Source organism: Python bivittatus, unplaced genomic scaffold (assembly GCF_059951505.1).
Source record: "Python bivittatus isolate LINGU-HERP-01145 unplaced genomic scaffold, Pbiv_v1 ctg000220_np1212, whole genome shotgun sequence".
Lineage (NCBI taxonomy): Eukaryota > Metazoa > Chordata > Lepidosauria > Squamata > Pythonidae > Python > Python bivittatus.
In genome coordinates, this window is record NW_028277048.1 from 10,471,788 (window position 1) to 10,499,697 (window position 27,910).

The following is a 27,910-nucleotide window of genomic DNA, read 5'->3' on the forward strand; positions in this document are numbered from 1 at the left end:
TAAGTATAAAGAAATGGCTTCTGATACTCTTCACAGCAGTTATAGGTACAATTATATTTTAACCACTTTCTCTAAAGTTACGTCACGATTCTTTCTATAATCTATCCTGTCATAACATCAAAACCATAAATCGTTTCCAGTCACCAATAAATGTAGATATTGTCCTTTATCTAATCAAAGAATCAGCCTGTCCATCTCAGCAAGTTCTGTCAATTTCACCAGTCATTCCTCCATGGTGAGTAATGTCGAATCTTTCCACCTTTGTGCATATAGAATTGCTATCAAATTTCAATTCCTGAAGATTTCCTCTCTGCCATCAGCATGCAAGGAATCCATCTTGTACAAATCTTCCAATACTGAAGAACATTAATCAGGTGACCCACATGTTCCCATGAATGCCAAGCTTGACTGAAATTTCCCTTTGAGTAATCTGCCAATTGTCCTTAATCAGTTCAACTTTTCTGATGTGAAACTTGGTTGGTTGTTGTCACAGGTCTGCTTTGTTCTTGATCACACAAATCAGCATTTCCCAGTTCACTAGCTTTACATTCTTTAGCCCAGCAACACACAATATTCATGTCAATGCATTCATCACCATAAACAACCTGCATTCAGCAGTGAATTTCATTTGCAGGGACTCCTTTAGCAGTCAAAAGAATAATTACAGCATATTGTTTAACGTGCATTGTCAAGTACTCACTGCAGGCTTCCATTTCATGAACAATAGCAACCCAACCTTTCCTCACAGCAACTTCCCACCAATTGAAGTGAAGGAACAGACACATCAAAACTTCTAGTACATCAGTACTGCCATCAGCTGGCAAGTCATAACACTCATCACTTTTCATTCAGCCCTTGTAGTTCGTAGATGGAAGGATGAAAATGTCACTTGTAGATCTCTCTCTATCTGCACATCTGACTCATCCAGAGCTTCACTGCCTAGAGTGAATTCCACTGCACTTTTTACTCTGAAATTTTTATTACAATCTCAGCGCCCATCTACAGTAGCCTTCCCCAATTTAATGCTCTCTATATGTATTGATCTCTAATGCCCAGAAATCCACGCCAGCATGACCATATCTGAAGAATACAGGATTAGGAAAGCCTGAACTAAGCGTGTAGTAAAGGACTCCTCTGTGTACAGTTATGGCTGTTTGGCTCATATAACCGCTATACTGTTCTTGGCTTTCAGAGTCTATAGATTCTTGTAACCTGCTATTACTTTATAGATGCATGGAGTTCTCAAGGCAGCTTACAAGCGATGCAATTCCATATCAAGCAAACTGAAACATGATTTCAAAACACGGTTCTTTTCTTTCAAATATCTAACAGCAGCAAATACCTTCCCACAATTTCCATTAACAGACAGAGAGTACAAGAGTGCTTTCAAAGCCCTGGAAAAAGGGGCTACAGGTAGTCCTATACCTTCCCGAATAGCTGTGCAAGGGGCGCCCTCTTCATGTTCCAGACGGATCTCCTTCAAGGCCACCAGGTTGTCAGTGAGTTTACTCTTTCCCTTGTAGACAGTGGCATAAGTTCCCTGATGTAGAAGAGGCACAATTTAAGCTAATAGCCCAACATCCTGTCAACTTTCCTCCCTATCCAACTTCCCTACATGCACTAGATCATCCCTCAGTTCTCTTTTAGTCATATTCCAGCCCAGAGAAAGCATTTCACCCCAAGCCTGGGATACAAAACCGCAGCTTCATCCTGAGAATTCTTTCAATGTGAGCCTTCTTTCATTGTCTCTCACTCCCTTTTCTCATCCACATCACACCCTGATGCTCCTTCTCCTAAAAATTCCTATCTTCCCAGGCCTAAACTTCCCTAAAATAGAAAAACTATGTCTGAAGTTGTATCGATCAGACAAATTTGTCATCTCAATGAGAACAATCTTTTCTTTATCTACTGTTCACCAAATTTCTTTGCTACCATTTCACTAAGGGCAATAACATTTATACTCTTGGCAGCCACAGTGGTAACTAAGCCCAATTTGCAGCAAGTATGTGAGTACAATACTTGGGCCTCCAAGCCCTTCCCGAGCTTGTTTGGAAAACAGTAAATTACACATGGCACTAGGTGCATATACTAGCAGAAAGATACCTATAACCAGTCTGGTTTTATTAGGGCAGGAGATTCTCTGACCTGGAGTAGATGGGAATATTTTGTTCCTGACTTTATAAACTTTAGTGTAGTTAATGCTTTTCTTATTTATCCTAAAGTGGGTCATTAATAAGCCATTAGACAGACACTCAGTTAAAGTTGAAATGGGGTAAAACTGGAGCCCTGGATATTAGCTGGGAAATACAGGATTCCAAATGTATTCTAAGGGAAGGGAAGGGAAGGGAAGGGAAGGGAAGGGAAGGGAAGGGAAGGGAAGGGAAGGGAAGGGAAGGGAAGGGAAGGGAAGGGAAGGAAGGAAGGGAAGGGAAGGGAAGGGAAGGGAAGGGAAGGGAAGGGAAGGGAAGGGAAGGGAAGGGAAGGGAAGGGAAGGGAAGGGAAGGGAAGGTTCTCTATTCAAGGACTTCCAAATACAGGGCTCTGACTACGTTGACTCTCCTAGGCAAATCAAGCTCTGAAGGTGGCTACCAAGATGGAACTAGAAATGGTATTAGAATAAACGATCAAATAGATTAAATAGGCCGAACAATTTGCTCATGGACTATACCAGCATGATGAAAATAATAGTTCAGCTAGAAGCCGTATCCAAAATCAGAGCATGGAAGAGTATTGAAGCCTGGGAGGTGGGCCTTCATCCCAGAGTAAATGTTTAAAAAATTTGTCCTGTCTATTAGAGAGGGTGAGAGCACAACCCACTGTGAAATTCTGTTCTCCACCATTAAAAAGCCAGCAAGATCCAAGACTAAACGTGAGGATAAAAAGATGGGAGCTGAAGCCACCCTGAGCCCTGATAGACTAAACCTCAGTGTGTGTTTAAAATAAAATAACCCTGAGAACCACCATTTTTCAAGTGATCTAAAATCGAGCCCTGAGTTCTTACTTTTGGCCAGGCTGAAAAAGGCCAGTTCACAACACTCACCTCTCCCAATTTGTCCAACTTCACATATGTCTCCAGCTTCCCAAAGCCAATCTCCGACTAAATGAAAAAGGACCAAGGAACAAAGTGTGATGGATCTGCTCTTTTCAGTCTGGGGTGCTTAGGGAGCCAGCAAGGGCAGCAGTTGCTGGCCTGCAGTACTTAGCACCGTTCCAGCTCCAGTGAAGGGGGAACACCCAGAAGCAGAAGGGAGAGAGGGACGTTCCTATTTACCAAAGAGACTCTGCGTAACCGCCTGCTCAATGGCTTGTCAAAGAGAGGACTGTTGAGGGTCAGTTTCTCCAGGTAGCCTTCAGGCAGACGGATGTCAGCGGGGAGTGACAGGCGCTTGTTAATGTCCTGGGAAGCAAGGAAAAATGGGTCAGCTTTTTTCTTAAATCCTCCAAAAGTTAGAAGCCTGGATGGATGGATGGATGGATGGATGGATGGATGGATGGATGGATGGATGGATGGATGGATGGACGGATGGACGGACGGACGGACGGACAGACAATAAAAGAAAATGTGCAGGCTAAAGTACAGCAGACTGATTGGAGAAGAGTCTGCAGTTTCTCCTGCACCAGTCTGATACAAAAAACAAAGTCTCTTCTTTAACCAGTATGGAATCTAAGCAAGCTCACGAAAAAAGGATGGGGACTCTCTTTTTCTTTCTTCTTCCCATTATTCACCAGTGTGGAATTTGTAGACACCACTGATGATCAGGCATACTTAAATACAAGACTGAATTTACTACAACTATTGAGGGATAAAGCTTGTAAACTAGAATGGGCAACCCATGCTTCTAGTGCAATGTTTCCCAACCTTGGGAACTTTAAGAACTTTAAGCATGCTGGCTGGGAAATTGTGGAAGTTGACGTCCACACATCTTAAAATTCCAAGGCTGAGAAACACTACTGTAGTATAAGAGCTCGCAGTCCAATTGAGAAGGATCAAGCAACCTCTGTGAAAACCACCCACACTGCTGCAGCCTCCCCCTTTATCAGAGAAGAGACCCACTTTCTCTCCAGGCCACTGTGAAGCGACAACTCAAGAGAGTCCACCTCCTAAGGTACACATTGGTTCTAAACTGAAAATACAGGTGTTCCTTGGGTTATGACCACTCATTCAGTGACTGTTCAAACTTAAGATGGGGCTGAACAAGTGGCCGTTACGACCAGTCCTTGGAGTTCCAACCATCGCAGCATCCCTGCAATTGCGATCCAGGTGTTCAGCAACTGGCTTGCAATTACGATGTTGCAGCAAGCCACAGTCACATGATCGTAACTTCCGACATTTCCTGCCTGCTTCCCACAAGCAAAGTCAATGGGGAAGCTAGCAGGAAGTCACAGTCACGTGAGATCCTTGCTTAATGACCAGCCCAATCCTTGGTTAATGACAGCAAGTGGGACTGCTGGTACTGCCATCACTAAACGAAGTGGTCACCTGTTGCGCTTTACGACCGCACCACTTAGCGACAGCAATTCCAGTTCCAACTGCTATTGTAACCTGAGGACTACCTGTATTTCACTTGCATGAATTCTTGCCTACTTTCATCCTACAAAATTTTGTTAAGGAACACTCTGTAAGATTTGTACTTGGGGGATGGGGAGGAGAATCACTTTCAGTTCAGGTAGCTACCAGGGGTCTGACACTGGGCTACACACACATCTATGAACTTTTTTTTAAGGTCCCCTGGAGATTACACCATCAAATTCAGTGACAAATCACTAATCACACAGCTGCAATTTCCTGCCATTTGTCCAAAAAAAAAAGGGGGGGGGAGAAAAGCATTTGGAATAAGGTGTTTTTTTTCCTGTCCTTGAGTCAGTCTTCAACTCCTGGTGACTGCCCTGGACTAGTCCCTGCAGTTTTCTTGGCAAGTTTTTTTGGAAGTGGTTTGCCCTTGCCTTCGTCCTAAAGCTGAGAGAGGGTGACTGGCCCAAGGTCATCCTGCTGGCTTTGTGCCCAAGAAGGAGTAAAACTCAGAGTCTCCCAGTTTCTAGCCAGTTGCCTTAACCCTTACACCAAACTGGGTCTCAGAATAGGCTTAACACACCTCAAAAACAAAAGGCTTTAGATAGGCTTGGCTTATTTAACTTATCTATACCTTAAAAACAAAACATGTACAAAAATCCCAGTGCTATCCATCTCTATGAGGTCCTCTCACATTGTAGCATTGCAGCTGTGGCCTCAACCACCATATTCAGGACACCCCCCCCCCCGCCCCCCAGCTAAGGCCTGCAGTACTGATGCCTTCCAAGAGCTTATTTTGATGTACCATTCATCCTGCAGGATTCCCTAGATGGAGGGATTAGTCAGGAAAAGTATAGGTATGTCCTAAGAAGAGCATCAGTAACCTTTGGATTCTTCAGGACATTTGGGGGTGATTCAGAAATATTGGTAGAGGCTTCCTGTGCTATCTCACAAACCCATATATGAGAATTCAAAGAAGTCACAAGGAAGGATCAAGTACTGAGTGGTTAGGCTCACAGTATGTTAAACCCTGTATCTGGGTTAACAACAGTTTTTTGTATTCACATAACACAAATAAACTATGTTATGAACTAACAAATCAGCTCCAGTTTAATTTAGTCTAGCATGCAGTGCAAAGCTGGCTAGAAAGTCTGTGCAAAATCCATGCATTATCAAATGTTTGTCTTACTTTATCTGAGGTTACTTGGGGTAGACTTTGCATTCCCTAACCAGTGAAGTTAACTTTGGGGAGTAAAGGAAGGAGAATGTAACCTGAGAAACAAGACATTTTTCTTTATTCCTTTCACATCTCTCCACACAAAAACAGCCCATTATAAAGGGAGACGAAGATATCTTTGTTCCCACCTTCAGCTGTCCTCCATCATTACTAGCCAGCACCCACATACCTCAGTGGAGATCTTGCGTGTTGGGTTGTTCCGCATGCGCACTCGGACTGGAGACTGCACCTCATCTGATGATGTTCCTGATGCCTGATCACTTTCACCATCTGAACCCATCTTGAGGTCTTCATGAACAATTTCTGCACCAAGGAGAAATGCAGATGAAGACACAGTGGGCAGAGAGAACTCACCCAACTCCCTCTAATATTTTTAAAGCTGGGCTGTGGAAGGAAGCAATGGATCAGCCCAATGTGTTAGAACTAAAATTCCCACCATTCCCAGGCCACTGGCTATGCTTACTGAAAATTCTGAGAATTGCAGTCCCATTACAATCAGTGAGCACTAGTTGGGAGATGGCTGCTGTCAAGCTTCCTTCAGTTTGAAACCATTTTATGAATGTTGCATAGAGCAATTGCAGCACTGAATTTTCTTCTTGGCAATCTCAATTCCAATTCTCCAGAAGGTTTAGACGTGCTGCCACCAGGAGTGCCTCCCCAAAGAGGACTAAGACTAGGTCTAGACATGGAGCAGACTGAGATGGTAGACTGGACTTCACTACTTTAGACTGATCACAATTTAAAGGGCTTCCCTGCAAATAAAAAGCTACCACAACATGTAAGAGCCTTTGTTAAACCTTCCCTCTTCCATGCAGTTGTTCTTTATTAGCAGGATCTTAAGTTCTGCATTTTACTCAGCTGTCTTACTCAGCTGTACGGGTATACCCAACCTAAGATCAGAAAATGGGAATGTCCTGATCTCCCTCACCATTTTATCCCCTAATTTAATAACCACTGCCACTAACGTGGATTGATTAGTTACGTTACTTATAATTATGTTGGTACCATCATCTCATACAAAAAGTCCCCTAAATGTCCAGTATAATATTTAAGAATGTAACAATCAAAGTATGTAACACTTTGGGCCAGCCTTCCTCAACATGATGCCCTCAAGATATGATAGTATCATCCATCCTCCCCAGCCAGGACTGGGCACCAGAAAGTATAGTCCAGCACATCTAGAGAGCACCAGATTTGGGAAAGTTGCTCTGAGAATGAGATCACATTGGCTCTCTGATTCTGTGTATCTTTTTCAAGGCAACATGAACTTTAAGATCTGCTTCAGTATCTTTTAAGATAGGTATACGTTGAGTTCATGTCAGAGATATTCTCAGGAACCCAAAACAATCTTTTCTGGCCTAATGCTTTCCAGGTGCAGGTGTAACTCCCAAAGTTCCCAGCCTCCATAGCCACTGTTATATGTTGTAAGCCGAACAGAGTCTTTTCAGTCAGGTAGCCTCAAAACCCAATAAATTAAATTAAATTGTAGTTCAACATCTCTGGAAGCTACCTGGTTGGAAAGGGCTGATTTAGAAGGACAGGAAATCAGTTTATATTGAGTAAGGCCACTAGTCCAACTACTCAACTAGAGAGCACCAATTAGCACAAGCTATTCTGGATTTCAAGCCAGATTCTTCCCTCACATTCCAATCCAATTCTGATATGGGAAACAGTCTTCCTGGAGGCCTTAATCTTAGCAAGGGGAGTATGACAGCTAGATGCACCATCAGTAAGTAATGGGAACGTGTGGGTTTTCCACCATGCCAGGGTGGTCTTATTAAGGGATTCCCACTTTATTGCTAAAGCACCTCAATCTTTCATACCTCACAGAAGATTGCACTACTCAATTTCTGCTCAAAACCATCCCATAGCAGAGAATGTGCCTCGCACAAGCTGGACACGTGGAGGGCACTTAGAATAGCCCAGGAAAAAGAATTAATAAAAAAGTAAAAGTGACATAAAGGCCGGGTTCACACATCATGCTAAGCCAGGATTTTGTACCATAGTTCCTGAAAAAGCCACATTTAGCTTTACATATAACACTTGCTGTAATAAGAGTTCCACATATTGGGCTAACAAATCATATTACACATTAGCATGGTGAGTGAGACCAGCCAGAATTAAGCGCAGATTCAGACTGATGCACTGGATAAGACCAAAGTTAATTTCTCTCCAAGCAAAACCCAGAAATTTGAGACTCCAGCTTCCTTACCAACTTCCTCCTGGAGCAGAAATGCAAGACTCTGGGTTCCCCAGACTCCTTGCTCAAGGAATTCCTAGCTTTGACGTAGCTCAGTTTGACACAAGAGGCTCACGTGTATAAACAAGATATAAACTGGGACTCCAAAAAGCCTCTCTTGAAGCCAGACTGGCCTGGCTTGTGGCCTCAACCCACAATGGGGAGCCCTTACTGGCAGCACAGTGGGAGGTGCGATAGTCACCTAATCGGGCGGTGCGGCCGAGGTGAGAGCTCAGGCTGCGGCTGACGGCCAGACGGGGCCTGCGGAAGGAGCCTGCGTAGTGGTGCAGGAAGGCGTGAACGCTGCGGGAGGTGCTGGGACGCACACTCTTCACTGTGGGGCCTGGGGGGCAGGAGAGGGAGGGGAGGAGAGGAGAGGAGGAAAGCCCACAGACAGACAGACAGACAGATGGGAGGGAGGGATATGGGAGGTGCAGGAAGAATGGAGGGGGACACAGGTGGCCGGGGAACGTGGCGTGGGGACAGTGAAGAACAGAACATCAGCAAAAGGGGAGAAGGGGAGTGGTAGGAGGGAAACACCAGTGAGAAGCAGAAGTAGCAGCAACAGAGGGGGAAAGAAGATGGGATCCCAGGAAATGGAGCACCAGAAGAAGAATATCCGTCTCCACCCACCACAAAGAAGGGGGAGTATAAACAGGGAGAGGGAGGGTAAAGTGGAAGGGGGAACCCCAAGCCACATCCCACAGGGAGCGATACGGAAAAGACAGGCGCACCAGTCAGAGGAAAGGAAAAGAAGAGATGGAGCAAACAGCACACAGTAGAGAAACCAAAGGCATGGAGGGGCAGACAGTGGCCACCACATGAGTGAAGGGGTATAGGCCGCCACAGAGGAAGGGAAGCCAATATAAAACAGAAAGACGAAAAGAACAGGAAAAAAAGAGAAATATGAAGGAAGGAAGGAGAAACAAAACACAAATCAAAGCAGAATGGAAATCAAACTCAAAAGAGAGCCCTCAGCCGAGAGGCAGGATTGGGGGTATAACGGAGAGACAGGACTTACCTGAGTGGGAGAGCCTTCTCCCCACAGTGGTGGTAACTGGAAACATCCCCCCCAAATAATTTTGAGCCTGGAATATTTACCGTGCAGCAGTGAGCACTGATGGTTTACTGCACTGCCTCAAATCACAGAATATGTCTTCTGGTGTAGCTTGTCATGAGTTTAGCAGATTCTTCAGAATCTCAGTTGTGTTCTTAAAAATGAAGGGTCAGTATTCCAGTCCCCACCGTTACACAGCTAGCCTTGACACAGCAAAGGCAAGATGGGTTGAGTAGTCCACAGTGGATTTCCAGGTGTCCATTCTCCTGGACTATGCCTGGCTATCTTTTAGTGTAACAGAAACAGCTTAAGTCACACTCACTGCTTTTGCCCGCACTAATGCTCAGGATGGGAGTCAGAACAGCTTCCTATCCCGAGCCCTGCTCTGTATCCATCCAACACAAAAAGATCTCCCCCCTTATTTTCTGCTGTTCATGAGTTTAGGATGGGGAAGACAGGGACCCCAGGCTGGCACCTAGTGAGAGAGAAACCGGAAGCCTGCCGAAGCATCCTCTTCCCCTTCACCTCTAACAAGGCTGTCCACTGCTGTAGCCTAGGCAGCCCAGTTCTGTAGCTAAACCAGTACTGGTTTCGGAGCTGAGCAGAAGGGCCCTCCAAGTTGCAGAGAATTATCTGGCCGTCTGCAGAGGAAGTTGCCAAAACTCTCTGAAAAGCATTCTGCTGGACATGCCTGTTCTACAGAGAGAGAGCACATTTGTGTCTTTTTAACACACAACAGTCCCAACTTAAGTCAAGGTCTGGCAATGTTCAAGAAGTCAGGGGCCACAATTCTGCCTCCTGATCTTCCAGAGGGCTTCAGGAAGGTGTCCATCTTTTGGAATTGGAAGTAAGGATGGGGGGCATTCAATGGTGGGAATGGAAGGCCTCTGGGAAGCAAACCGATCCCCCCTCCTTAAATCTCCAATGCCCGTTTGAAAACAGCCCCCAAATTGCCATTGAGCTGTTTTTCAGGTAAGGGTGTCAAAGGTGAGAGTATGAGGGGTTGCATCCCAGAAGCCTCCTGCTTTAGTTCCCATCCTTCAAACTGAAAATATGCCCCCCGCAAAAAAAGGTTAAAATCAGCCTGAAAAAATATAATTTTCAGCCTTTTTAAAAAGCAATCTGTATCCTGTGGGATGCTATTCAGGTTTGCAACTCATCTGCTTTAATAAACTGCCATCACACTTCCCTATGAGTGTGTGTGTGTGTGAGCGACAGAATGTGCATACATGTTGTGTAAACTTCAGCATTAGAAGTGTGCTTTTTCAAGAATACTTGGAGTATAAAGGGCAACCACCATATTCTGTCCTGGATGCCCCACTCCAAAATGCATTCTTGACTACTTGAACACCATTCCTCATCTCAGTCTGCTGCAGGACCCAAAGACAGCCCAGAAGCTTCATTGAGGACAAGGAACCCCTGCCCAGCGTTTGAACAAGGCCAGGAAGTCAGAAAACATTCCTCCAACTATGTGCCAACTCCTGGCTGCCCAGAAGCTTCCATTCCTAATCCAAAATGCTAGTCTTAAGTTTTGAAGCACTAAATACCCGATTATCTAAAAGACCAGCCCCATCTTTATACTGTAAATCTGGCTATTCAGTGCGATTTACACCAGGGAGCCTTCTGGGTCCATCTGCCAGTGCACGAGAGCTAGCCCTTTTGGTGCAGAAGTTTAGACAAGCAGTAAAAAACATTCTGGATCCTTCAACTGAATTAATAAAAGCTGCCTGCACTCAAAGAAGCTTTGCCAAGCACTCTATGACTCTCCCTTGTATGTGATCAAAGGCTATTTTGCATGCTGCTCTGTAAAGGTACAGCCAAGAAAAGCAATTTAAAACTACGATAAGTAAATCAGAAAAAAAAAGATCTGCTATCAGTTCTCCCTCCAACAGGTGGTCAAGGAGGGAACTCACCATTATCGCTGCTGTTGTTCTCCTCTATATTGATGGGTTCGTTGAGGTTTTTCTCTACAGTTCGGCTCCCACGCAGCGTCATGGACAGCTGCCTCTTGATCTTCTTCATCCGATCCATGATGGGGAAATGGCTGGAGTCACTGCTGAAGGTATGGGGTGAGGAAAGATTATCCAGTGTGTTAAACAGGCCATTTTTATTTGGTATACGTCAGATGTAGCAAAACTAACGCAGCATTAGACTGCAGCTCAGATTCTTGGCCAAATAGTGGCTGCTAAAAAATTCCAATGCATGCCACCAATTAAAATGGACAAAAAGCCAAAGTAAATCATCAAGGTTCTTCCAAAATTCAAGGATAGCTCTTGAAGACTTTTGCGTATTATCCACATAGGTCATATGATTTTTGAACTATATTTTTATGAAATACATCTATACAAGACTGCATATACTACGTCTAGAAGGCTACAGTCAAACGATTTGACTAGTGATTTCAAACCAACATGAGATCCCTTACTCTACTTGATCCCCAAGCTGTATAATTCAAGAATAAGCAACCTATGGTTCCAGCAGCTCCATCGAACTTGACCAAAGGTGCCACAGACTGTTCTGTATCCTTTCCTGTTTCGGATTTGTCTTCCACGTTTTTTTCCTTTCTACTCACTCATCTGGGGAACTTCCCTTTTCATGTCTCAACCACCATTTCCTAGTTCACAACCTGTATTCCTTGGCTTCCCTGGTTTCACTTTAGTTGGGCTTATCCTTCTTCTATCCCTCCATCCCCAGATCTACCTGCTCATCCCCCTTCTAGGCTCTTGACCAGCATCTCTGGCCATTTGTCCTTCTGTTATAATGAAGCATGACAGCCAATCACTGCCAGAAACTACAGAAGCACCGGCAGCACAATCACCGCAAATTCCCAACACCATTACCACGTAGTGATACAAATAAACATATGGTTTTAATTTTTAAGGAGATATAAGAACAATAACATAAATTACTGTTTCCTGTATTTTGTAGGTCAGCTCAGGCAAGAATGGCAGGGGAATCGCTCACAGAACCAAAAGCATGCTGTTTATCAAAATTAAACTAGGGCAGAGCACAGCAAACATAATACACAACGACACTATGGAATTCACCATTGTACAGCTATCTACAGTGGGGATTAGGTAGCTCCATAAAAAATAAGACTGGCAGTAGCTACTAATCACGGTGGCTGTATATCACCTCCAGTACAGAAGCTAGTTTCTCAATACCTGTTCCTAGGGGGAAAGGGAGGGAGCACTATTAAACTTGTGTGATACTTAAGGGGTTCCTGGAAGCATTTGGTTACCTACTGTGGGAACAAAGCACATTCCCAAAGTGGCCTTTGATATGATCTAACAGATTCCTTATTATGTCTTCCAAAAGAAAAAGAACATGTGAAAATCCAGGAACAAGCCAGCTTTTTTTTTCCTTCTCATGGTGCCCATCTTGCATGAACAAGCAGGTGGATAGCAGAAACAGCAGAGCTTACTCTTGGTGGCCAAAGAGGCTCTCCTTAGGTGTTCACACTTTTGACCACTGTGCTTTCTCTGATCCACTTAGATCCACTTTCAATATATAATTACTCATTTTGAGAGTGGCTGAGGAGAGGTATGAAGGTTCCTCAGTTTCATGACTTATACTGGCTTCCACAAAACTGAAACAATGTCCCTCTTCCAGGTAAAGAAACGTAACACTGCTCAACACCAAACATTCTCTCCTTCACTATCTCCAAGAAAAGTCAGTCAAAACCAAATGAAACTGAGAAATTCCCCACTGTGCTGCCCATTAAGCACCCCATTCTTTTTACCCAAATCCAGTGGAAGTGAAGAATCTAGAAAAGAGAATATAGAATGCAGAGGCAACTAGCTTTTGTATTCTTTAGAGCCACTCTGTCCTCCAAACAGGAGAGAATTTGGGAAGCCAAAACAAGCCCAGTTGGAATGGCCTTACAATCAGGACTCAACAGGCAATCTGTTTTTATAGTATGAAATCATTAAATGGAAGGAGGAAGAACGGACTGAAGAACAAATATACTTCCTGAAAGGTAAATCCAAATAGAGCTTGCTCAGGAGGCAATCTCACCACATCTTTCCCTCAAAAAAGAAATTATGAGCAATGTGGGTTTTTTTTTTCATTTCTCAACTTAAATGTGATAAAGCCATTGGACACCAGGGGATAATGTCCTGACGTCAAAGGCAGTTATGAACCATCATCTGGACACACTAGGGAACTTAACGACCTAACAATAAAACAGTAAATGGCCTGAGGATAGGACTGATTCCTGGCATACCTGCCAGGGACTGGATAACATCAATAGATGGCCATCCACCCTTCCCATAGCCTCTGTTCTCAAAGCTAATTATTTAGTGATGAAGGAAAAAACTATGTGTGCCTCAAAGGTGCAGTCTCAGTTCACGTGGAATGACACACAGGGCTGTCCCTACAAAAAGGGAGAGGCAACTTCCTCAGAAGGCAGAGCTAGGTGGAGACACAGAATGGTAGTGAAGCATGGAAGGAGACAGCTCTGTGTACTTTGTGGCCTGCCCTGTATCCCAATTAGCCAGTTGCCCTCAGGCACAATGGAGAATGTTGTCCAGCCAGCTTCTGTATGTGGAATTGGGCCTAGACAAGTGAGACCCAAGAGGTACTCCAAATCTGCAACTTCCAGAAACCCCTCTGCAGTACACAGAGTTTATGTAGCAAATGGTAGGGTTTCTAAGGAAACAAACTGATATGAGAAGGGTTTTCTGACAGCAGTAGGTTTGGGTTCCACCATTCTCAGACATCAAAGAGGAATGTGTTTGATGGACTTCCTGCACATGTCAGGGAGGAAAAGAAAAAAAACCAAGTCTTTTTTTTCTTTTTTAGGATGGCTTTTATGTCATGCTTATCACCATATTTGCATCTGGGAAAAAGTTCTGCCCTGGATCATTGTGGCTAACAATACAATTAGCATAATTCATGCTAAGCACATAATTTGAAGGGTGTGAGTCCCTGCGCATCATGCAGAAACCCTCCCTTCCCCTTCTGTGGCATACTGAAGAAAGGAAGGATGACTTCATCTGAGGCTTGAACCAGCCACATTTGGTCACAAAATGAATGTGGAGGTATTTCTTGCTCTCATCTACTTCTTGAGCATTCTCTAATGAATGGTGAAGACTAAATTTAGCACAAAAACTGTAGCGTGTAAGGAAACTGCCCAGTCTAGCTATGCAGTTCACAGATGGGATCCAAATCCAGCTAAGAAGCATAGGAAATGGATCTGCTCAAGGCCACAATTTGTCAAAAGTGGAATAAGCTCTCCCTCTTTGCAACGTGGGCTACGTACAACTTGGACAACTCTAACATCAGAAAGCCTTAAATCCCGACTGCCATATTTTGCTACAAAGTGGCTGTGACATTCATGGTATTGGCCATTTATTGCACATTCAAAGTGCTACAGCTGCTTGTAAACAGAACAAATACACCACCCATTTAATACTCTTGTGCATTTGTCTTTCCTACAGCAGACTTGCAAAACGCTATAACCTAACAAGACAAGCACAGCCCATCATCCATGTACAGTGGCTAATGATTTATTCAACTGCCTCCCCATGTTTCATTACCGCAGGCAGGCAACAGCAACCCCCCCCACCAGATTTAAATATATACTCCACTGCAGCCTAGGTAGCCATCAGACTAGCCTGGCCCTCACTTGTACTTTGATTGAGTAGCAATCAGCAGGGGAAACTTCTCACTGCAAGGAAATACAGTGGTACCTCTAGTTACGAACTTAATCCGTTCCGTGACTCTGGTTGCAACTCAAGTTGGTCTCAAGTCGAGGTAAAGTTTCCCATAAGGTTCAATGTAAATACAGTTAATCCATTCCGCCCTCCGAATTTGGTCGCACCGCGAGGCAAATTTCCCCATAAGGTTCAATGTAAATACGGCTAATCCGCCCTCCGAATGTGGTCGCACCCCAAGGTAAATTTCCCCCATAAGGTTCAATGTAAATACGGCTAAACAGTTCTGAAACATATGCATTTTATTTTTAAGCCTCAAAAACCTTCCAAACACCACAAAAACCTTCCAAACGCCACAAAACACACTACAAGCCTCACCGAACGTCTCCTTGCTACTGCGATCTCGCCCACAGGAAGCCGCGACCGCGTGGCAGCAGGGCAAATGGCCGCGGATCCGGTTCGTATCTTGAGGCGGAGTTTGCATGTTGAGGTAAATTTTTGGGGCCGGAGCTGGTCGTATCTTGAAAAATTCGTAAGGAGGGGCGTTCATAACTAGAGGTACCATTATACGTATACCTATTGTTAAAACTGCCGCTACAAGGGGTGTGCAAAACATTGCAAATTCAAAATGGCTCAAGCTCACAATCCTCGGATTTGAGTTCAGAACACACATTACGAGTAAGAAATAGGGAATTCTAACCATTTCAAGTTCAACACATTTGAAACGTTTTGCACATCCTTAGTTTTAAAAAAGCCCTTATTTGGGATTATCAGCACAATCCCTTTGCACGTTGGTATAGAACACTCTCATTTTTTTTAGATTTTTTTTTTATCCTGCCTTTATTGTTTTTATAAATAATTTGTAAACATTTAATAAGGCAAGCTTTTCAGTTGTATATACGGAATGATAAAAATATGATATTGAAACCAAAACCTCAGTTAAGCAGACCCCTAGGATCATGATATACAAAGTTTGCCTTCCACAACCTGGTATCCTATCTATGTGTGATATTCCAACTCCAAGTATCCTGAACCTGCACGGTCATTGTAGAAGACCGATAAAGCAAATAAACATGCACATTTTAAATTTTAAATATGTATATTTGGCATAAACAATACTCAGCACAATCCATAAACTATGTATAAATAGCAGTCCTATTTTGAGAGGAATCTGAACACAGTTTGAACATTAAGGATGTAAGTTACAATATTGAATGGCTTAAGCATTAGATACATTATAGTTTTGTACCTTCTAACCTTGAGCTCCTAAAAGAAAGACAGGACATCAATCTAATAAATCCATACCTTTAAGGATAATGCTCAGGATATTTTGCTGAATACTAACAATTCTGGAAAGGGAGATTAATGCTCATGGCTGGTTAGAAAGTACTTCTTCATATGTTTTGCCTCCCATTTCCACAATGTATCTTCTCCAGCCGGCTCAGGGTGGGAACAGTTGGGGGCCTCTACCCAGGTTTTCCCAATTACCTCCCTTGGCTATGTCCCTGCCAGGCCCAACATCCTTGAGTCAAAAAGATGTGACAACCTGGGAGCTCAGGGTTACGAGGCAGGCCATGAGCAGCGGACAGGCTTCGAGTGAAGATGACATCCTTCACCTCAGTTTGTCACTTCACGTTACGGAAGAGCAGGAGAAGCCCTCATTAGCCTTGGGATAATTTTAGGATGTAGAGCTATTGCCACCAGCGCCCGCACCCCCACCAGGAAAAGTATACAGGAGATATAGCAGTGATGTTTGTTACACAGTGGGGTGGGTCCAAAATGTCTAGTCCTTCTTTGGAAGCGTTGGGGTTTGAGAGGATATGTAAAATAGGTGTATTTTGCGTCCTATTTCTTCAGAAAAGAAAAAAACTGTGTCACCAAATTTTGATAACATGATCAGGGAGGCCTTGGCTAGAGACCTCACGTGGCTTATGGGTTGTCCACCATTAGCCTACAAAACAGTTCTGTGAAGGTTCAAGTAGGGGTTTTTGCCAGCATCACATGACTTTTGCCAAGGCTCCATAACTATTTTATACCCTTTCCCAATAACAATGATAAAGCCAGCTCATAGCAACAAGTCCTGTTAAACTACAGTCCTCTCTGCCCTACAACGTCCTACCAACAAAGATTCTTAGTATAGTCCTACACTCTAACCCTTCACCATTTCTAACTCATAGATGCTATAACTGATGTATTTGTCTGGGGTCACAAGTATGCTGAGATTTGTACATCACACTAATCCATGGTTTATTTAACCATGTTTACCAAAGAATTCCTATTAAATGAGAGTTAATAGGCAATCCTCCCCCATACAATTACGGAGTGAAGCAAGGAGCAGTTCCAGAGGTCTCTGTCTCAGATGAGATTAGCATTCCTCCCCTCTTTTATCAGAACAAGTAATCTAGTCAGCCTAGTCCTCTGATAAGCAGATCCAGTCCTTGACCCTTTGTTTGTGAGGGGCTGAGGAAGGAGAATAAATGTGAAAATTGCCTTTTGCCAAGCTTAGCTCAGAGGGCAAAAGATGAAGAGGGATAGGTATCTAACAGTGGTTTTCATAGAGGGCATTTATCTCACCTGTCTCTGGAATGACAACAATAAGGTATCAGCCTCAATTATTTCAATTAAATATAGTTATTAATTTAGCATCCATCCATAATATCTCATGAAGTCAAACCATGGTGCCCACCACCTGAAAAGACTGGCAACAACAATCCTTGACATATGCTCCAAGGGGACCACAGGATCACATCTTCAAAGAGCTAAATGGGTAGGGCGTGAGAGGCAGAAAGAGAGAAGTTGGATTCACACATTATGGTAAAACTGTCGTGTCATTTTGTTTGCCTAAATGTATTTGCATGATTCAAGAGACTATGGTTGAGCAAATCATGATTTAGCACAATAACCGGGTCATTACATGTGCAAGTATCTTGATCTGTCCTCCACAAATCCTAGGCTTTGCTTTTAGCCTAGGCACTGAAGATGATCTAATATGTAACTCTAATTCTCATAGGTATAGAAGAACCAAAAGTGGGGAAGAATTCAAGCCACTTTTAAAACATATGAATACAGTGTTTATCTTGCTGACTCAGTCTACGCCTAAGTAGTTCAGCATACCATCTTTGACAATGATAAGGTCCAACGATAATGGCCATCTCTTCTTGTGTATCTCAAGTTTTGTTACTCAGTCACACATACACACATGTATACACACATACATGTATACATGCATACATGTGACAGAAAGTGTGTGTGTATGCTTTCTACACAAGGCAGACGTTATTTCACTCTTGCAGTTGTAAGATATATTCTCCATCAACAGCTACAAATCTGTCTATTTTTAAAAGCTCTCTGTAGATTGATTTACATATGCTGCAGAATGTGGTCACTTAATACTGCCAATGTATCGCTACAGTATTATTATGCTCACCATGCAGAAAACAAATCCCTGCCAATTAAAAAAAAAAACTAGGACAGCAAAGAGTGGTGTGACTTGTAAAGATTTATGACCTCACAATAACACTGACCGATGGAACATAATGTAGTACCTCTTTCTGTGATGTCATAGTTTCCTACTTCTAGATATATTTTTAAAGATTTTACCTACTTATACTACAAACCCACAATATGTCTACCCCACTTTTTTTTTTTAAAAAAAAAAGGTAAATGTGTCTTTAAGTCAAACTTGACTCTTGGGAGATTACATCCACACAATGTTCTTGGCAGTCAAAAGTGATACCACTCTCTTATTCCAGATTTTTCTTCACCTTCTCAGCCTCCGATTTCCAGGTGGTTCTTCATCTAAGCACAGGCTAACCCTGCTTAGCTTCTGAAATCAGCCAGTATTGGTTAGGTTCTGTCACCAGCTGAGGCATCCTGTTTTAATCCTCCCCAAACAATCCTGGGGTGGTATTTTCCTGGGGTGAGAAAAATGTTTGGAATTCTCTATAGAGACCATTAGTGCATTCTGCTTCATCAAAGTATAATTCCCAAAGTTTGCCGGGGGAAAATGAATGGCTATTAAACTGTGGCATGAATGAATCCTAAGGTCAGGATTGGGACACACGTGGCCTATCAATGTTGCTGACTTACAGCTCCCATCAACCCCGTGACCAACAGTGAGGATTGTGGGGAAACAGCTCGGTAACATTTGGCAGGCTATAGATTCCCCACTAATGCTTTACACAACTGAGCATTCAAAGTGGCATCTCCCACACCCAGGTTTACATGGCACAATGCAGAAAAATCCAACTTTAATGGCTGTTCCAACATATGGCAGTCAATTTGTTTAAAGTTTTGTTTCATTCTTTGTCTTGAACTTCATGTGGCCACTTACACAGCAGATCTTATTCACATTAACCTCTATGGAATTTATCATCAGACTCAGAAGGAAACAATCTTTCCCAGCTACAAAAACTAATTAGGCTGTAGGAAGACCTAATTGAAAAAAAACACACACGTACACAAGCCCCCTTCATTACATATGGGCATTACAATTGAATTCTGATGTCAGTTCCATCAGGATTCTCCAAGCTGTGACTCAGAGCAACCACATGCAAGGAAATGATATTTTCAGAATATCTGTGACAAGAGAAGCTTGGAAATGTACTTGTTTTACTTTTATGCAAGACTCTTTGAAGTTCACTGCTACCACTCATGACCTTCTGCAAACGAACAATTTTCTGCATGCCAACTTGCAGAAGATCCCACTTGGCCACCAACAACAAACCTCATTCTTTTCAGTTGTGTTTTAAATCAGAAACAAGAAGACCAAAGCAGATATGGGAGTTCATTTTGCAGGAGTGAGTGAAAGAGGCTTTGACTGGCAAGCACTGTAGGCCAGAGGAAGGCATTAGGGAAAGGGTTGAACTGGGCAGTTCTTTCAGCTTAAAAGACAACCATTCTCAGTCATCATCCCAAAGGGGATTTGAGCAGGTTTCCTGGTTCAATGTTTGACATGCAGGCAGCCCTTGACTAGAAGTGTTGATTAGATAAGCAAGTCAAATAGTTTTGTTTCTTTGCAAGTACAGATTTCCTTGAAAAGTTTGATTGCCACTTTGATTGCTTTCTGGTAGAAAAGCAAAATAGAAATATTTTAAATAAATGTGGGGGGCAAACCAGGATAAACTGGAAGAGTATTTAGGTCTCTCCTGTTTCTGATTCAAAAAATCAGCCCCAGAGCCTGGAAGCTCTGCCTCAGCGGCCTAATCTTATGATTATAGCCTATTCTGCAAGTCAGTATGCAAAACTGTTTGCAAAAGATGAAAAGTGGCAAGCATTTCAGCACAAGTTTTTAGTGGTCTCCTGCAGTTAGCAAAGGCAAAGTTCTTTACAAGTATTTTGCTATTCTTTTGCAAGTAGTGCTGGTCTTTGAATATAAGGGATAGAATTATGGATACTGTATGTGAGGCAGAAGCTCCAATTGTGATAGGAACACGCTAACACTTGGAAATAATTGGCACACATTTAGGAATGTGAATAGTCCAGTCTCCTGTCAGCAAAGTAGGTGTATATTCAAAATCTAATCCTGGAACATGTCAATGGAAATCAGCCTCTATAGCCACATGCCCTAATCTGGTGTGTTTTGCATGAGGCCATATTGACCATTTGTCATATATTCAGATATATCTTTATTACAGACACAGATCAGAATATATCACTGGTCACAGTAGCTAGGAATTCAAGGAACTGTAATCCCCAAACATTTGGAGGTCACTAGTACTTTGGATTTGTAAAGGATCTAGGCAAAACACCATCTAGTATGAATTCTTCCTTTCCCAGAAAACAACCTTTCATTTTGTTTCGCTATGACTCAAGAAACTATGATGGATAGGCTGATTAAAATTCCTAGTGGTAAAGATTCAGAGCTCTACATGCCAGGCCTAATGATAACAATAGAAACAATAAATACCAAATAATATCTATTAGAAATAATTGGAAATTTTTAGACCATCTGTGGAATTTAAGGGTGGAAATGGGGTAGCTTGCCTCCTACAGGCTTCCCAATCTCATTCTCATATTCAATTTCAGGAGAACAAATGAACAACAAAAATATTTTCCCAGGGTTTGGTGGTACAATCTGAGGGTCCAGGAAGAGGGGGAACAACATATGTCCCATGGTTGCCTCTTCCTGCTCTGAGCAACTATACTGGAGGCACCAATGTCATGCTACAGCACACAAGAAAACTATGAAAGCAGACCAAGAGAACCAGTGCTTCCATAACCTGGAATAGGGCACTTCTGTTAGCTGGACTTATAAAAACCTCATTAGAACAGTTTCAGTTCAAAAAACACCAAACTGACAGCTCAGAAAGTCTTCAAAGTATTTACAAAAAGGCAAATGCTTCACTGAGCTGAAATAACTACTGTAGTTCAAAACAACATGGTGGTGGAATGTATTGGTATTTCTCAAATATTTAAAGGGATGTAGGACAGTGGGGTAGAATGGGACTTATTTATTTAATAAATAATGTTTGAAAATATTTAATATTTTCAATTTAGGAGCCTCCCATCTCCAAATCGACTCGGGGCGGGGAGGAGGGAGGTCACAATAAGCAATAAAAACACAAAACAGGACAAAACAAGATGGGGTCCAATTGCTTGATATGAAAACACAGGCAAAATACCTTCAACAAGGGGCTCCATCCATCCCAACCCAAGGCCTGGGAGAACCACCAGGTCCTCAAGGCCTTACAGAATACCAACAGGGTGGGAGCCACACGGATTTCAGGAGGAAATCTTGTTCTAGAGGGCAAGCCACCTTGATCACCAAGGTAACTCTTACCTAAACAGGCGTAACACAACTTGCAAATTTACTTTAAGGATACAGTTTAAAAATCTTGCTGCCACCATCCCAAAAGGATAACCTTGAGATTTCTGATTCTGAAGTCAGCCAATTCTTTAGCAGCTCTTCTTCAGGTAAAATAGTAGGTTAGGTATGGAGAGGCTTATCAGTCTGCCTCCCACTGATTCAGAGGATCAGGTGTTTACAAATAATTTAAATTATTTACCAAAACAAAGGTATAAGCAGATAATACAGATATAGCTTTCTGTTTAGAAGTTCAGACCTTTATGCTTATTACAGAATGGACATTTTAGTTTCTCACAGTGTGTACTAGTGCTTCTCTTTTCATCTCTCTCTCACGAAGACAGGCATGTCTATATAAAAATATGCTGATTACCTCCTTTTCCTTTCCTTCAGCTATCAGCTCTCTCCCATCCTTGAATATTCTTTTCTGCCTCTCTACTAAGTGTCCTCCTTAAGTCCCCTCTGCTCTCCAGCTCCTCTTCTTTCTAAGGAAGTGCCCACTTATTTCTTTATTTGCCTTACACTCAAGCAACCATGTAATGTTTCATCCTGGGCATCAGACTGGAGTTTTCTGGATGGGAGGTACAAAAGGCCAATGAGTACATTCATGATACAATTGCAAAACAGTGCATTTGAAGAACACATTCTGTGTTCCTTTTTTGTGCTGTGTAACTGCATAAAACAGGCACCTTTTTATGAATGGGATGAGCATCTGCACCATGCATGTACAATACGCATATTCCCACCCATTCCACTGTGAAGAACAGCTCTCCCCAACCATGTACCCTGGAAATATACTGGGACCTAGAACTCCAACCAACAATTCTGAATGTTGCTTTCCCAACAGGTCTGCATGATGTGGCAAGAGAAGGCAGTCCTAAACAATAATCAATTACTTAGGGACTGTAATGTATGTGGTTTTCATTACAGGTAGTCCTTGCTTAACGATCCTAACTGGGACTGGAATTTCCATTCGCGGTTATTAGGTGAAACATCACATGAGCGCACTGCTTAGCAAGGGCAGTTTCAGTAGTTCCAGTTGCAGCTGTTAGGCCAGGATTACACCGTAGTTAGGCGAGGACTTCATGCTTCCCCTGCCCTGCAGCACTCGCCTCCGATTCAACTCTCTCCACTCGCCTATCTCCCCCCATGCCTGTCCTTTTGGCCACCCTGCACTCCGCCACCCTTGCCCCCACTTCAGGAAGGCCACGCACAGTTTCAGGAAGAAGCCTGCGTGCAACCAGCAGCTGCCTTGCGAAGGGCCAGGCCACGCACACCCCAAGAGGAAGTAGACACTAAAGGTCAGCTGGAGGCGGAGGGAGCAACAGGGGTGGCGGGGTTGCAGGGCAGAGCATAGGGCAGCAGGGGTGCAGGGCAGCAGGGGTGCAGGGCGGCAGGGGCGGCGGAGCGCAGGGTGGCCAGAAAGTCAGAGATGGGGGGAAATATGCAGGTGGGGGAAGTTGAAGCGGTCCCCATGGTCATAAATGCAGGCGGGCTGCCAAGCACCCAAATTTTGATCATGTGACCACAGAGATGCTGCTACGGCCGTAAGTTCGAAGACTGGGTGTAAGTACCATTCGTTCAGCGCCTTCCTAACCTCAAATGGTTGCTGAACAAATGGCTGTTCAGCGAGGACTACCTGTAGTGTGTTGTGCACACTCAGCCACTGTGGTTTGCAAACTGCGGCTTACTGCTTAAGTGCACAGTTGCCCAATTTCTATCAGCTTGAGGACCTTATCAAGCTTTGTGTGTTACATTGAGGGCTATACTCAGAAAACGAGCAGGGTGAGGTTCCATTTTGGGAAGTAATTTCACAAGTTTTCAGAGATGAAATGGGCTTGCACATTTTGCATTCCTAGTATATTGCGTGAATTCAGCCAACTGGGGCTTTTTCAACAAGTTACAGCTAATCAAGCAGCAATTTGGCATGTGCAAATCTAACCAGTATGTAGGACTAGTAAATGCACAGTTACAAAGACTCCTGAAAAATCATCATATCCTGGATTGGAAATACTAGAGGATTAGCGCTCGGTAGTTCCGCTCTAAATAATGCCAGGAAAAAACACCAATGATAATTGAGAAAATCCATTAACAATCTTCAAAAATGTCCAGGTTGTAGCCCTTGCCTTAACATTAAGAAAGAGCTCTTTTACAGTGAAACCCTAGCTCACCAGTGAAAATTGCTACCAAGGAAGGTTCTAGAATTGCCTGTTTGGGGAGCCTTTCAGAGGAGCTTTCCTCAGAGATGTGGTAAGCAAAGAGCAACCTGACTGTGAAAGGAAGCTTGTTAAAAATACTTCCAATTCTGCAAACTTCTATTTCTCTGTTAGGAATCTGAAATAAGGCCAAACCTCTAGAGCTACAGCTGATCAGGAAGGCCATCCTCCGGCACTTGCAGGCTCCTGGAGAAAACTGGCAACTTTATGATTCATTTTGATAGAGGTGACATTCAAGCTTGCATCCCTTGCCTTAAATTAGCTGTTGGCTTTCTCCGGCACGGAGAGAAGGGGAAATAGAGTTTGGGTTAAATTTTACTCCCTGTTACAGAATTCTCTGCGCTTGGGGTAACAGGTCAGTAATGTATTTTAAAACGTTGTTTATACCAAATTTCTTGGGTCCTTGAATCAGCAACATCTTTTTAAATAATGCATTTAAAACAGGAAGAGCAACAAAGGTAAAAGGTCTGTACTGGAAATTGACAGGTACCAAGGGTGAATCTTCTGTTTCAGAAAGGTCCCTTTGAAATGCAGGATAGACACATTTTTTTTTTAGTATGTGAATATTAAAACAGTACAAAGCAGGGTGCCAGGCCATGCCTCCCCGCTGACCCACCCTAGTTCCCATCTGCCTTCTTCTATTTTTCATATGCAATGAAATACACCTCAAGGAACCTTTTCATACAGGGCAGGAAGCAAAAACCTCACGGAAATTCTTTAAACAAGTATTGACTTCTCCTGCAATGTGTGAAGCAGAATATATGCACCAGGGAGCAAAGGAAATAAAAATCCATTCTTTTTTACTATCAGTACAGGTTCTACCTCTTAAATTATACATTAAAAAAAAACTGAATCATAAACATTGCATTAATATAAAAGAACCCTACAGAAAAAGTCTGGCTTCTTAGGATAATCATTATAAATGATGTGACACTACAAATTTATACATCCTTAACTGGAAATATTTTTACCGAAATAAATGAAGCATACTTTTGACCATGCATGCTTTTGATCAGTTACATAAAGATTGAGCTCTGTCATACATATATTGTATTATCGTGGATATCCTATAAGAACCAAAAAATAGCAAGATGTCAGCGCTGAGTTCATGTAACAACACATTAAACTTTCAGACCCATCCAAAGAACTCAATAAGGTGATGTGGGATTTCTGTTTTATCATCTTAAAGTAACAGAGCCCTTCCAGATGCAGATCTCATATTGTGCCCCTGCTCAGATACAATGCCAAGCCATTTGCTGGCCAAGGGCTGCACATGAGACTGGTTACATCAGTGGGCACAGGCAGAACTGACAGATATAATTATAGATAGCTTAAGTAAGTAAACTTTGTTAGGGTCTTAGATCAGCAATACTGCACATAGCTCCTCTTGAATACAGTAAGCTCAAGCACAGCCTTGGATTTACAAGGGCCCCTGACTTCCCAAAACATTTTGACAACAATTTAACCAAGATTCATTATTCCTTTCTACATATCTGGAGTTATCATTAGATATGAAGTAAGAGTTATCATTTGGAACAAACTTTTGCCTGCTGATAATGACCTCAAACCATGGCTTCTTTTACAAACCAGACTGTGGCTTAAACTACAGTTCCTAGGTGGTGATACAGAAAAAACAAAAACTGTAAAAGCTGAAAGTGATTCCTCGTTAAGTTCTTCTCTCGGCTGCTTGACAGAGGAGAACAGGACTGTAGAAACGTACAGCTCAGCCACATAGTGCTAATTTTTTACTCATGTGTGAAGTAGACCTACATACCATTATGAAGCTGAACAAAGAGATACAAAGATGAGCATGTATGTTTCAATCTCAGTGGAAAGCAAAATTCTGAGAATTGACCTTTGTTGCCAAGAAAATTACCTGGACACATCCATGAAGTCACCAGAAATCAAGACTGACTTGAAGGACTTTTTTCCTTATAGCAAACTCTGAATTCTTGTAGGGATGCTTACTCAAAATCAAATGCTATTTTGTTCTAGGGAAGGTATGTCAAATCACCTGAATCACATTGCTTAGTATCTTTGCACGGATAGATAGTGTACTAACCCAATTGTTTGTATCTAAGCAAATGCAATTCTGTATGGCCACATAACCAAAGCTACTGCATTATGCAAGCAAGATCTGCGAAGCAGCAAAACTATAGCTCTGTGAACCAGTTATTGTACATGCTTAAATTAAACTAAAACACACACACACACACACACTTCAAATGAACAAGTTCTAGAGTGCTGCCCATGTTAATCTACTCCTGCAAACACAAAACAGCACCTTAGACACATTTATTACAGCATACACATTTTTGTGAACTGCATCAAGTAAATGAAGCATATCCTCAACTGACCTTTGGGTGTGTGTGAGAGAGACAGAGAGCGCACGTGAATGTGTACATTTGCAACAGTCAGAGGATGATTAAATAAAAGATCAAGATAATTACATGCACATTTACCCAAATGTAACATGATTAGAATAACCATTCACAAAGAAGTATCTTAAATAACCTGGCATTGGTAAGCTATTTAACACATGTCCTAGGAAACTTAATTTAGATCAATTCAACCTGGAAGTAAAGGTTCTATCCGTAAGAAAAGTCAAGAATAGATTGCTAGAGGTTTTGTTGTTCCAAAAGTAGTTAACATATGCTATGGAATTTTTTATAACTTTTAATTATGTATTTATGGTTTTAATTTGATGTAAACCGCCCAGAGTCCCCCATTGTGGGGAGATGGGCGGGGACAAGTCAACTAAATAAATTAAATAAATAAACAAATTTTGTGGCCCTGATGAAGCTTCTGGCACTGCCTGGCTGAGTTGTCCTAACACCACAGAAGTACAGGGATGACAGATAAGGCAGATAGGATGCTAGAAGATCAGGAAAAAGCTGCCCCTATTTCACATAGTGGCCAATCAGATGCTTCTCCCCCCCCCCAAGCCTCCAAACATGTCATGAAGTCAACATGTAGGCCCTCCCTTTACTGTTCCCCAGCCAGTCAAATCCAAACTCTCCTCAGCTCTAGCAGAATAGAGACATCCTAATCCGTTGCCACCAATAGCCTCATCCTCCACTACCTGGCCTAATCCTGTTTCCAAAGTATCGCTGCCTTGTGTGGCAGCAAATTCCATAAATCTGTTATGTACTGCATAATGATTTCATTACAGAAAATGACCTTGAATGAGAGTATTATAAAAAAAATGGATCATTTGTCCCGTATCGTGCATTATGTTACCAACCTGGGCCACGTACCTTCTTGCTCATCATTTTCCTTAATAACAAGCCCCATATAGTTTGGCATTTCCTCCTAAAGAAGGGGTTCTACCCACCCCCCCATTACTGTTTTTACTTTTCTTCCAATTCTACAACACACATTTACAGATGCAGCAACTAACTTCAGCACCATATTCCAAGTATGACCATAAAGAGTTTTTCCCCCCTAAGGGCATTGTGACAGCAGCGGTTTTTATTTTCTATCCCTTTGTTAATCATTCCAGGAACAGAATTTGCCTCCCCCATTCCCCCCCCAACAGCTGCTACCTATCAGGTTGACATTTTCAAGTTTCTCTGCCTGCCAGCTTCTGAGTTGCTCAAATCCTTGAGCTAAAGAGGGGAAACTGAAGAGTCTAGTAAAGCAGAAGATAGAGCCAATGGAGGCTAAGAAAAAAGATGGCTGGAAACAGGAGAATGAAGAGCAGAGTAGAGATGTTCACAGTGATCAGCACTACAGAGTTGCACAAGGTTGACATTCAGATATTGATTTGAAATAGCAAGCTAAATCATTGTCTCCAGATTTCTAGTCATTTTTAATTAAACCCAACAATTCCTATAAAATTCAGAGAAGGTTTAAGAAACATATGGTAATATTTTAGCTTTTTATGGCACCTAATTTTTAATCATGCAATCCTATAGTTTATACAGAGTAAGCCTCATTGAGCTCATAGGGGCTTTGGCCAGTTAAATGTGGACTGGGCTTAGCCCAAGCTGCTCCAACTATGCTAAAAAAGAAAAAGGGGGGATAGAAAGTAAATTTGAGAGAGAGAACCCTGTTTGAAGGTCACCATAAATACTTATTTTTTAAAAGCCTTCCAAATGCAGTATTTTAAAAAGCAATGTATTACTAGCAGACAACTGTTTTTAGAATTGGCATATATCCATCTGTTAATAACCTGGAAAAAAAAATC

The 27,910-nt window shown here is 42.5% G+C and overlaps 1 protein-coding gene across 6 annotated transcripts in view; it reads right to left on the reverse strand.

Annotated features, from left to right (window-relative positions):
- Positions 1-27,910, reverse strand: part of CDK16 (cyclin dependent kinase 16) — a 59,083-nt gene that overhangs the window by 18,318 nt on the left and 12,855 nt on the right. For 4 of the 6 annotated variants that reach the window (XM_088137867.1, XM_088137866.1, XM_088137865.1 and 1 more), the window contains 6 exons: positions 10,957-11,099; positions 8,189-8,329; positions 5,917-6,050; positions 3,272-3,397; positions 3,041-3,097; positions 1,426-1,540 (listed from right to left, as the gene is read on the reverse strand). In XM_088137867.1, coding sequence (XP_087993993.1) covers positions 1,426-1,540; positions 3,041-3,097; positions 3,272-3,397; positions 5,917-6,050; positions 8,189-8,329; positions 10,957-11,099 — 716 coding nt within the window. The remainder of the gene's footprint in view (positions 1-1,425; positions 1,541-3,040; positions 3,098-3,271; positions 3,398-5,916; positions 6,051-8,188; positions 8,330-10,956; positions 11,100-27,910) is intronic. The other 2 variants (XM_025163646.2, XM_088137869.1) reach the window with 2 other exon arrangements.